The 13,579-nt window shown below is 34.4% G+C and overlaps 1 protein-coding gene across 1 annotated transcript in view; it reads left to right on the forward strand.

The window, feature by feature from the left end:
- Nucleotides 1-13,579, forward strand: part of PCLO (piccolo presynaptic cytomatrix protein) — a 376,758-nt gene that overhangs the window by 332,353 nt on the left and 30,826 nt on the right. Inside the window, exon 22 of the mRNA XM_071215189.1 lies at nucleotides 3,372-3,445. Coding sequence (XP_071071290.1) covers nucleotides 3,372-3,445 — 74 coding nt within the window. The remainder of the gene's footprint in view (nucleotides 1-3,371; nucleotides 3,446-13,579) is intronic.

Raw genomic sequence — 13,579 nt, forward strand, 5'->3', positions numbered from 1 at the left:
TATATAGGTTATGTCAGTTCTGATACTAAAATCTAAACTTCCTATCTTACCTCCTTCTCCCCGTTAACAAGTCTCCTGGGTTTTCAAAAACACCACTGGGCCATTGAGCAACCAAGATCTAGGTCAGAAACTAATCTAGCCTAAAAAAAATCTATTTTTGTAAGAACTGTGAGCTATAAATGGTTTTTACAGTTTTTAATATCTGAAAAAAATAAATAAATATAGTATTTCATGACACATAAAATTCTATGAAATCAAAATTTCACTATCTACTAATATTTTACTCGAACACAGTCAATACAATTTGTTTATGTGTTGCCTAAGATAGCTTTTGTGCTACAAGGGCAGAATGGATTGGTTGCAATAGAGTGTCTAAAATATTTACTATCTGTCCTATTACAGAAACAACTGCTGACCCCTGATCTGGGTTCTCGTTAAGGGTCTTTCTCATTTTTTCTAGTACTGAGTGACTCCTTCTCAGGGAATGAAATTTCCATTACTCCTTGTTTTAATATGAAGGCTTTTATAAATCATTCTTTTTGATCCCCAGAATAGTTCTAATATTTAGGTAATGGCTGAGTTCACAAAAGCAAAATAATAGAGAAATGGATTTTTACAGCGAAAATGTAATTATTTTGTAGTTTTTTAGCTGCATTTTTTTACTTCAATTATGCACATTATTATTGGCTCACCTGGCCATCTTTTAAAAATTTTATTATTGTTTTAATATTTATTAATATTAATATACTAATAATGAATAATTTATTAATAGTTATTGGTAATTAATCAATCATATTTTATTGGAAGTGATTTCTAAAAGGAAAGTGATCTCAATAGTACTGAGTACTGATAATTCCAGTTTGACTGAGAAGAATTTCAGCAAATTCATTAGATTCATTTTTGTAAACTGTGAAAATCATACGAATTAATAGAAGTTTTGCCCATATGATACCCTTTCATCTTAGCTATACCTTTCTAAATCTATAATTTAGCATTGATGAAAAGTTATAAATTCCAGAGTGTAAACTATGTTATTTCCTCAATTTCTAAATGTCAGAAGTGGAAGTAGATTTTGCTTTTTATATACACAGGTACCACATTACAACTTCTTGTTGTTGCTTTTTTTTTCAATTTTCCTGTTACTCTTGTAAACCAAAGCCTCTCAACACTGTCTAGGAGAATATTAATTTGCATATGAGCAGAAAGAAAATTCACTTTTCTAAAGCATTCCTATATATATGTAAGAAATGTTCAGTATTTCATTTATATGTCCCATCATGTCTAACACAACTAATGTTTGGACTAAGATAAGTTTTCAAAAAATAAGTGTTGACTGATTAACAAACATAAATTATAAAAATGTGGAGTCAGAATGGCCCGAGTTGAGGTTTATTCATTGGAAATTCAGAAAAAAAATATTTTTTCCCATACTGCTCACATTACATTTCCTTTGACTACACTTAACTTCACAAAAATGCAAAAGTTTCCTGTATAATTGTAGGAATGCATTGAATGCATATTTTGGCTTACAATTACAATTTTATTGCTATACTAAAATTAAAACCATTTTCTTAAATTTTGACATAATGCAAGAACAGGAATTTTTTCAGTATTCTTAATTCATATATTATTCCAAGGATCATCGTTTGGCACATTTGCAATACTAAACAGGCCCTCAATTTCAATTGAATTCATTTTCTAAATTTTTTTAAAAAGAAGCTTTAGATTACATAAATGTTACATCAGAAATATAGGGATTCTCATATTCTCTACCTGCTTCCTCTCCCATACTTTCCCCCATTAACAACATCTTTCATTAGTGCAGTACGTTTGTTACAATTGATGAGCACATAGTAAAGCATTGCGACTAACCATGGTCTATAGTTTACATTATAGTTTACACTTTGCACTGCATAATTTATAGGGTTTGACAAAATGCATAATGGCCTGTATCCATAATTGTAATATCATGCAGGACAATTCCAACGTCCTCAAAATGCCCCATGTTACACCTATTCTTCCATTTCCCTCCCCTCAGAACCTCTGGTGGCCACAGTCTTTATATCAATGATACAAGTTCTTCTATTGCTAGAATAATAATGTCTACTTTCACCCACAGTTGCACTCCCCCCTTGTGTTTGCTCATCCCTCAATCTTGAGGACTTTGGAATGGTGATGCCCACTCTGTTTCTGATTGAGAAGGGGCTTAGATCCCATGGGACAGATGGATGGAATTGTCTCGCTTGCAGTTGTAGACACTCTCCTTTTATTGGGATGGGCATTGTCCATCATCACCCTTTTGTTAGTTGTCCTGGGCAAGTCCAGGAAACTGGAAAGTAGGTGTTGCAACTTTGCTGAGATTCAGGGTTCAACTAGCATGTGAACAGACTGAAGATTTAAGTCTTTGGGACATATAGCTAACTCTACAAGAGACTGTACTTCTAAAGGTGAGAATGCTGTTAAGTTATTAAACTTTTCTTCCTCTGAATATCAAATAGGAATTAAATTTTTTAATCTCATCAACTACTTGTCTTGAAGATTTAGTCAACAATGAAAATGTAATCTTATTGAAGCAATTACACAAATAGAAGTTTTGTGCCTTGCTTAAACAAGAATTTGTGTATATATTGAGACACAGATTGTGTATGCATGTATGTGTAAAGATATAAAACTCACCTATCTAGGGGAAAATGGAAAAAACAAAACTCCAATTCTAAAGCAAAGTATTAAAATTGCATGATGGGAGGTGGATTTGGCTCAACTGATAGGGCATCTGCCTACCATATGGGAGGTCCAGGGTTCAAACCCAGGGCCTCCTGACCCATGTGGTGAGCTGGCCCATGTACAGTGCTGGGCCACAAGGAGTGCGCCCCACAGGGAGAGCTGCCCCACATGAAAATAATGCAGCCTGCCCAAGAGTGGTGCCACATACACGGAGAGCTGACGCAGCAAGATGATGCAACAAAAAGAAACACAGTTTCCCAGTGCTGCTGACAAGAATACAAGCAGACACAGAAGTACACACAGCAAATGGACACAGAGAGCAGACAATTGGGGGGACAGGGAGAGAAATAAATAAAAAATAAATCTTTAAAAAAATTTGCATGATGAACTGATATTTGATAAACAAATAAGATATTGTATTTTGAAGAATTATGTTTGGACTAAATATGTATAATAAACAATTTCCCTTAATTTAAAATTTAAAATTAGCATGACGTTGAACAATTTACTGAGCAAATATTTTCATTCAAATAATTTTTTGCAGTTTGGAATATACAAAATCATTTTACTTCTTGGGAACTTAGCATCATCATTGCATTCAAGAGGTCATAATTTAATATATAACCTTTCATTTTCATTTTAAATAGAGGGAAGATGGGTCAGAATGGACAAGAACCTGTAAAACAGCCAGGAGTGGGAGTAGGACTAGCAGACCCTGATGGTAAGTTAAAATTGATGATACTGGATTCTGTTGGAATCTATATGCTACACTCTTAGTGTTATGTTTATCTTTTAATATACAATAAAATCTAAACACTAATAACCAAAGCACTAGGTAGTAAGTAATTTCTATTTATTCAATGAGAATTGCTTTGTAATATCATTTAACAATTTCCCTATTTCCTCATTTATATTTAACATTTATTTACTTTGGGGAAATGAAAATTTGAAAGAGAAAGAATGAGAAGGATGACAGGAAAGAGACTCAGAAAACTTTCTCAAGGAAAAAATATTTTTTTGTAAATGTTTGTTTGTTTAAAATACCATGTAAATGAAAAACCTATCATGGAACCTCATGTAAGTCAATGGAATTTCTTAAATATGTGAAATGGAGAAGGAAGTAAACATGTAAAAACATTTTAGAGAAATTAATTTACAAACTGGCTTCTAACATGAATTTGAAATTAAATTTGTTTCTATTAAACAAATGGTAAATGTACTACAAAATACAAAAATTCTCGACTTCTAGCAGATACATAAGAGAATCTATAAGATATACCATCACTAACATTCTTTTATAATAGCATCATAGAATCTGGTAGCCCTCTTATCCTTTATGAATTGCACCAACCTCTCAATAATTTCAGTTATTCTAAGTACTTTGCACTATTCTAAGTACTTCTCATGTATTTTTTCACTGAACTCTTAACAATTATCCATGAGCTAAATAGTACTATTTTATTAGTTTTACATAAAGGGATTCTGAAGTAGTAATATCACATGAGTTAGGAGCAAAGTGAAATGAACCCAGGAAAATGGTACCAAGTATCATTCTGTTAAAATGAATGATTGTGGGCATGGCACTATCTTAGTTTTCCAGGGCTGCTATTACAAATACCACAGTTTGGTGGGCCTAAACAATGGTAATTCACCATCTCACAATTTTGGAGGCTGGGAGACCAAAATCAATGTTATCTGTGGACTGTGCTTTCTCTGAAGACGGTAGCATTCTGGTGATGGCTTGTCAGCAATACATTATTCAGTCTCTGCCTCTGTCACATGGCAATTGCTTTCATTCTATCTTCTTCTCATTCCTACTACTGGGTTCAAATTTCCTTTACTTATAAGGACTCCAGTCATATTGGTAAGACCCACCCTGACTCAATTTGTTCTCATACCTACAGGACCTTGGGTTAGGACCTAAACCATGTCCTTGTGGGGAAAATTCTTCAATCCATAACAGTATCACAAGGACTGACAAGAGGTCCAGAAGAGGGAACAGGAGATCTTGGCTTCAAAACTGGTCCTGATACCATTTACATGACCTGTTCTCTTTAGTTTCAGAAACCTTCTCTGGCAAATGTTGGGTCTACGAGATCCCTAAGATTCCCCCTGAATCTAAATTATTACACTTGTGTACTCATTCAAAAGCTGTGCTTCCTCTGCTTGTTGCCATGTTCATCAGTGTGCCATCCACAAACCACCAATCCTTTTACCCACCTTCTCCCTGGATAATCTCATCTATTCTAGTCTATACACTGATAAGTCCCAAACCTACTACCCCAATTCCCTGGAATTCAGACTCAGGGGCAAAGCAACCATGTCCAACCAGAAACATAGAAATTACTCTGAATATTAAAAATAGGAGAAATTTAAGGCTGCACTTTTCTTTTTGTACTCATGGCAGAGGCCAAGAAAGAAAGCAGGGACTAGTGAGGCAGCAGAAGGAAGCTACTGCCCCCGTAAGCCAGACACCAATTGGGCCTGAAACCAGGCAAGCGTGTCTTGCTTGGAGTAGAAGATAAGAAAGAGACACAGCAAATTCTAGAAATTATTTCCTGAGACACACAAGGATGGGGCAAAATATCCTGTTTCTTTCTTCTTCATATTTTTCATTCTTCTGCCAGTGCTTGACCAAACCCAACTTGAATCCAAATGGCAGAGAAGCCTGAGAAACACAGTCTAAGAAGAGAGCAGGGTAAAGGGCAAAGAATGGATCAGAAGACGCAGAAGCCTAGGGCCAGCACTATATTTTACCTGGAGATCAATAAATGAGTTGAACTACACATGTCCTGAATTTAACTCATCCTCTTTCCCATTTTGCCTTCTCTTCCTATGCTCTTTTACAACTTCACCTACTTCTACCATTATATGCATATATTCTTATCAATGTTCCTTGAATTAAATTTGTCTATTTCTATGCCTTGTCTCCTCCATAAGGTTGAGCAACACTCAGGCCAGAATTATGTATCATTCTTCTTGGTATCCCAATACTTAGCAGAAAGCCTTGCCAATATGGTTGCTTAAAAAATGTTTGTTGAGTGAAAGAATAACTAATATGATTATGTATTAAGTTAAATGACCATTTTCCAGGTATACAGTGGAATAAATACATGTGCAGTTTTTTCAAAGATTTAGCTACTTAATTTCACTTGTCTTTTAATCTTAAAATTTATATATAAAATTATTTAGCATAAATGTTAACAGTTGTCAAGGAATAAAAATTTTTCATCCTAATACTGCTTTCTTCTTTCCTATTAGTCCCCCACAAAACATGCTTATTTCCCAAGAAGGAGCCAGTCATGGCTACTTTATATTTTATTTAACTTATAAGTCAATATATTTATACTTTAGTGAATTGACCCTGATCAAGTTATCTCAGATTAGTTATTGAGCAAAGGGGTGGGGGTTGAAGATGGGAACAAGATGGAATATATAACGTAATATGAGTCATTGATATTTATGTGAGCTTTTGGTAGCAATATTTTGGGCTACTTGTTTTTGACTGAGATATTATTGACATTTGGAAATGACCAAATTTCTAATTTGTTATCAATAAGAAGTTAGACATAAATAGCACTAGAACAGATATATGTATGTAAAATAACTAATAATATGGGAAGAAAATCACAAAGAATATTAAACCTTTAGAGATAATTTTAAATTAGGAAGGCTATATAGACAGAAAGTAAGGAGAAAGATTATTAAATTATATAATAATTTATTTGTACTAAGCATATCAGAAAAAGTCAAAGTGCAAGATTTTTTTTTATTCCCATGGAAATATGGAATCAAATCTGAGTTTTTCTTGAGGTATATGTAAGGAATTGTATTTTGTCCGTTTAAATTTAAATGATCCAGAGAATTGCCTTGACTTCTTTTTAGGCTGTCAGTCAACAACAGCCATTACAATGGGAAAGTAAAAATAAACATACAAATCAAATGGTCAGTTCAATTTGTTTTTAGACAAACTGCATAGTTTCCTGATTGAATTTTTCCTCTTTTCAGTTCTTCTTTAGGACACCACAAAAAGAGTGTTTATTTGTAGATAAACACAGTTTTCTTGAAATTGTAATGCCCCAATTCATCTTGAATCTTTCATTATATTCATTTAAAAATTTTGTTTTATGAACTCCTTGGTCATCTCTAAGGGATCTAGATCTACAAAGTTGTGCTCTAGGACAACAGACTTAGAGTCAAAAGGATATCATAGATTTTAGGTAATGACCTTTAGACAGTTTGTTCCCATAAAATTTTTATACTTATTTTGCTATAGTATTGTCCAAAATTAAAAAGTAAGGTTTTATGGCAATGAAATTTTGTGTGGAGCATGTTATGAGAATTTTTAAATATTAAATAGCCATATCCTGTTCTACTTATTAGAAAGCCTATTCTGATTTCTGATTTAAAAAATAAGAGTAGAAAAAGAGCTAGTTTCCACTTATAACTTCAATAATATTTCATCTTGTTTCTAGAAGTGATTCATAAATTTTAATCTCATCTGAGGATTAAATTGGTGGGTCAGGATATAAGATCAGGCACAAGTTCTGGGGTTTTGACCCAAGTTGTAGTAAATATAGTAGTATGATTCTAGACTCTCTCTAATAGTTAATGGTTGAAATTCTACAGTTTAAATTAGTGTATAGTATAAAATGCAAATAAGATGTGTGTCACATATCTAACCCTCTTTAAAATGTAGCTATCATTAAATATATCCACTTTAGATTTCCCTAAAAGTTTGGAATCCTACCCAAAGGAGAACTGCTAAAATTGCAAGTCCCTCAATATTCAGGTTCTCAGTCCACAAAAGCAAGAATAACAATAGTACCTACCTCATCAGTGTGTTTCAAGGATTAAAAGAAATAGCAACTTGTAAGGTGCCTGTCACAGTGGCTGACACATAGTCAATAAATTTTAGCTATTAATATCATATTTTCAATAATTCCCCACATCATGTAATTGATTCCTCCTACTCTAAATTTTCCCTAGTCCTCTAAATCCATATTTTTTAAATGTTTTCTTCTTTCTGCTTTTTGGCATAACTTCAAGGCAAGATGTTCTTAGAGTCCCACAATTTCCCATTTTTTTGGAAATAATACGTATAATTATTATTTCAATCAACACTTCTCCCCAAAATACTTCTGATTTGAACCCCTTGTATAAAATCATCTCACCTATGTGGAGAATTCTTTTTAGATCTTATTGTACTTTCCTAAATTGCCTGAAATTTTATATTCAGTGTTGCTCAAGTACATTGAAAATCAAAGGATCGATAAAAATATTCCCTGCAAATAGAATACTGTATTATTAAGGGGTCAATTCAACAAGAAGATATAACAATTACAAATATATATGCACCAAACAGCAGAGCCCAAAAATATGTGAAGCAAATATTGACAGATTTGAGAGAAGAAATAGGCAGTTCTACATTTATAGTAGAAGACTTCAATGCACCACTTTCAATAATGAGCAGGACACCTAAACAGAAGATAAAGAAAGAAATGGAAGACTTGAATAATACTCTAAACCAACAAGACCTAACAGGCATATAAAGAACACTTCATCCTGCCTAAACCTACTGAATGTACTGGGGGAGAGTGTGAACTACAGGGTGAACTATTATCTATGTGGTGCAGCATTGCTCCAGAATGTGTTCACCGAGTGCGATGAGTGTGCCACAATGATGGAGGAGGTTGTTGGTGTGGGAGGAGTGGGGGGTGGTATACGGGAACCTCTTATATTTTTTAATGTAACTTTTTTTGTGTGATGTATATATCTTCAAAAAAATACAATTTACAAAAATGATGGGGTGGGGGCATGGGGAGCAGGGTATATGGGAATCTCATGTTTTTTATGTTTTTTTTAATGTTTTTTAATGTAACATTCTTTGTGATCTATTAACTTTAATTTTAAAAGTATAAAAAATTAAAAAGTATATTAAAAAAAAAAGAACACTTCATCCGATAGCAGCAAAATACACATTCTTCTCAAGTACACATAATCATTCTCAGGTATAGACCTTATGCTAGGTCAAAAAACAAGGTCAATAAATTTAAAAATATTAAAATCCTACTATGTATACTCTTTGACCAAAGTGAAATGAAGACAGAAATCAATAACACAGAGAGAACTGGAAAACTCACATATATGTGAAAATTAAATAATACACAACCAAAGGTCAAAGTAGAAATCATGAGAGAAATTAGGATATATCTTGAGGAGAATGTATATGAAGCATACCTTACCAAAACTTATGAGATTCAGCAAAGGCAGTGCTGGGAGGGAAATTTATAGCTCTAGGTGCTTACATTAAAAAAGAAGAAAGTTCTCAAATCAAAGACCTAACACCCCAACTAGAACTAGAAAAAGAAGAGCAAACTAAATCCAAAGTGACAGGAAGAAGAGACTAACAAAAACTAGAGGAGAAATAAATGAAATAGAGTGTAGAAAAAACAATAGAATCAATGAAACCAAAAGCTGGTTCTTTGAAAACATCAATAAAATCAACAAAATTTAACTAAACTGACAAAGAAGAGAAAGAATTAAAATAACTAAAATCAGAAATAAGGGGGTAGGGCCATTAGTTACAATTCCACAAAAATAAAGTCATTAAAAAAGGATAATATATTGTATGCCAACACATTAGATAACCAAGATGAAATGAACAAATTCCTAGAAACACATAGACTACCTACACTGAGTCAAGATGAAATAGAAGATCACAACAAGCCAATTGAGTAAAGATATTGAATCAGTAATCAAAAAACTCCCGACAAACAAAAGCCCAGGACCAGATGGCTTCACTGGTGAATTTTTCCAAATATTTCAAGAATTAACAAAATTCCTTATCAAGTTCTTCCAAAAAATTGAAAAGGCAAGAGCACTCCCTAAGTCATCCTATAAAGACGACATCATCCTCATGCCAAAGCCAGATAAAGATACCACAAGAAGAGAAAATTACAGACCAATATCTCTTGCCAATAGCCAAAAGTATTTTTAAAAAAAACAGTTGGAGTACTCACACATATTACAAAGCTACAGTAATTAAAACAGCATGATGATGGCCTAAGGACAAACATATAGAACAATGGACTTGAACTGAGGGTTCAAAATAAACTCTCGATCTCCAGCCAATTAATTTTTGACAAGGGTTCCAAGTCCACACAGTGGGGAAAGAACAGCCTCTTCAACATGTGGTGCAGGGAAGCAGAGGAGGATTGTGGGTAGATAGCAGAGTAGGACTCTCCAGGAATCAGTTCCTTCACTAAAACAACTATTGCTTTGGCAGGAACTATTTGAATCAACCATTATGAAACTCTGGAGTCTAGTGGAACACTGTGCAGCACCCAGAGAGGAGCAGAAGGGAGAGGCTAGTAAATTGTGATAAACACCCACGAGTTTCACTCTCCCTGCAGCAGCTACCATCCCCACCTCACCTTAACTTCATGGTGGGCAGCCATGGGCACAGCAACTCAGGCTTCTGGTACAGCTTGGTGGTAACAAGGTGGAACATAAAGACTTAGTCTTCCAAATTCCAGGGGGCTGGGCTTCTACTCAGCTACTTCAGGTCTCTGGGACTGGCTAAGAACGGCCATTGTTCCAACCCCCTCAGGCAAAGGCATCAGAGGAATCTTAAAGACAATAATGTTCCTAGAAACTACAGAAAGCAGTTAAAGGGCTGCATTAACTGGGCAAGTGCTGAATCAAAAACACAGAGGTTCAAAAGCCATAGAAGAACCTCCTAGCACCCTCGCTGGCCCTCTCCTCCACTGCCTCCACAGCGCAGGGTGAACCAGCTTGCACTCCCATTGTGAGTTCCTGGCCATGTATCAGAAGGAATAGAGTGGTTACTATTAGGAAAATGGAAAAGTAAAGTGTTGGAGAGGATGTGGAGAAATAGGAACAAATTCATTGTTGGTTGGAATGTAAAATGGTTAGCTGCTATGAAAGACAGTTTGGAGATTCCTTGGTTAAGTAAGATTACCATGCAAGCATACAATCCCACTGCTAGGTTTATACCCACAAGAACTGAAAACAGGATATTGAACAGATATTTACACACCAGTGTTCATAGCAGCATTGTTCACAATTTCCAAAAGATGGAAGAAACTCAAGTGTCTATCAACCAATGAATAGATAACGTAAATGTGCTGTGTGTATACAATGGAATATTATTCAGCCATGAAAAAGAATGAAGTTTTGACACATGCAATAACATGGATGTATCTTGAAGACATTATGCTGAGTGAAATAAGTCAGATACAGAGGCCACTGATATGAAATAATTAGAATAAGCTAATTCATAAGAGTCAGAAACTGGAATACAGTTTACCAGGGGCTAGGTGTGAGTAGGGAATGGGGAGTTAATGTGAATTGGAAAAAAATTTCTCTATGGGATGATGGAAAAGTTTTGATAATGGATAGTGAATATGGTAGCACAACATTTGAATGTAATTAACAGCACTGCTTATATATTTTAATGTGGTTAAAAGGGAAAATTTTTAATTATATAAATGTTACTAAAATAATTTTTCTTAAATCCAAGGAAATGTACAACACAAACAGTGAATCCTAATGTAAACTATGAGCTATAATTAATAGTATAATTATAAAAATGTTATTTCTTAAATTGTAACAAATACACCACACTAATACAAGATATTAATAATAGGGTGGTATAATAGGAACTCTGTATTTTATGCATGATTTGATAAACTTGCAACTTCTCTAATAAAAAATATCACAATTATAGTTTCATCGTTTGTACCAAAGACACCACACTAATGCAATATGTTGCTAATAGAGGTTAGGGAGATACATGGTAACTATATTTTTTGCATGATTTTTTATAAAACCTAAAAATTCTCTAAATATATATATATATTAAAAATCAACCCATACCCTTAACAACAATAGCTGCTGCCATTTATTTACCAGAAAATCTGCTAGCATCTTTAAAGTCAGTGACCTTAATTGTCACAGCAATCCTATTTTGTAGGGGTAATGATATAATATCTATTATGTAGGCTTCGTGTGCCAGTATGTTCCCAGTGTATATCACAAAATACTTACTTAAAACATATTTGGAATCAAAAATAGAATTACAAAATCAAGACTTAGGGAAGCTAAAGGTTAAACCAAGTCTAGCAAAAGAGTTATGAAATTGAACCGGATAGTCACATAAAAAATACTGTGATAGGGTTTTAAAATCAATATTCTTTGAATATGCCTATCACTCCCAAATACTTTGAAAAGTGATGTCAATTCCATATGCTAATGGACAACGCTATAAGGAATTTACCATTCAAAAACTGAAATCGGGAGGATGATACTACTTCAGGTAAAAACTACATGTGGTTGAGCACCTGCTTCCCACGTATGAGATCCTAGGCTCAATCCCAGTACCTCCTAAAAAAAAACCTACATGCAACATTTACTTAAAAGCTATTTTACTTATTGTACTTCTTTTTTTTTTCACAAATTTAGCTCATCTAGGGAAGATGATTAAAAATGGTTAAAGCTGAGCTGAGCCTCCACTAGAAAGAACCATAGAGTCTAGTGTCCACAACAGAGGGGCAGACAGACATTACTGAACAATTGTCAAACACTGGGGTAAGAGTTATGATAGAGGTAAATGTACACTGATTATCAAGGCACTCTAGGTTGGATTAAGAAAGACCTTCTGGCAAGGAAGAATATTTTAGATAGTTCTTAGAATATGAGTACTACATTATCTATCTAGAAGGGGGCTACCAAGGGCCCCGGGACGGGGAGCATAAGAGAGCATGGCATGCTGGTGAACCTACAGGCATTCCTGTGTGAGTGTAGCTTGGTTCTATGCTGGAGGGTGAAGTGGGAGATAAGGCTTGAATGTTATTCATAGTTTAGATGATTTATGAATATCAGGTACTATCATAAGGAATTTGGATTCTATGTTGTAGGATAGAAAATTGGAAGCTATAGATGGGTTTTAAGCAGGAAAATTGCACCATCAGATTTGATTGTGCGAAAGAGAGCTTACGGGGGATCACATCTGCAGTCAGGGAGATGAGTTAGGAAGCAATTCACTAGTCCAAGTAAGAAATTATAAGGACCAGAACAAAAGCAGAGGCAGCAGCAAGAGAAAAGAGGACAGGCAGCTCTGAGAACTAAGCTATTTAGGGATACAAATAGAGATGCCCTCATTCTGGAAAAAGATTCAGAATCCAAATGTATTTATGACATCTTTGAGCATCATAGAGACGAAACGATGTAATTGTGATCATCATGTAAATAACCAGTAAACACAAGTATGATTTGAAAAGAAGAAACTCAAAAAAAATGTGTTGACAATAGAGAGCAATGAAAAAAGTACTAAATTAAGGAGAACTGTGGGGAAATCATGAAATGCCAGCCAATACTTCCATAGAATTTTAAAGAAAGCGAATGGCTGTGCTTTAAAAGGCCATCTGCACTTTAGAGGACGTTTTAAAGGTGAATTAAGCAGAGCAGGTATAGCTCAGTGGTCGGGCACCTGCATCCCATGTATGAGGTTCCAGGTTCAATCCCTGGTGCCTTCTAAAAAGAAAAAAGTTTAAAAAAATAAAGATGAATTAAAAGAGTAAAATGAACTTTGAATTAGAACACCTAAATTTTGACATTAATCTATAGTTCTAAATATGGAAACCTTGATGAATCAGACCCTTCCGTATACTGAACTGCGTGTGTGTGAGCAGAGCACTATGAATATTGGAAGAAAATCACTGGCAAACAAGTTCATAGGAAATTCATTTTTTAAAATAAAAATATCCAGAGTGTCGCCTGAAGGAAATGGAGATATTAGTTTAATAACTTTTATTTTATACATCTATGATAC

Source organism: Dasypus novemcinctus, chromosome 5 (assembly GCF_030445035.2).
Source record: "Dasypus novemcinctus isolate mDasNov1 chromosome 5, mDasNov1.1.hap2, whole genome shotgun sequence".
Classification (NCBI taxonomy): Eukaryota; Metazoa; Chordata; class Mammalia; order Cingulata; family Dasypodidae; genus Dasypus; species Dasypus novemcinctus.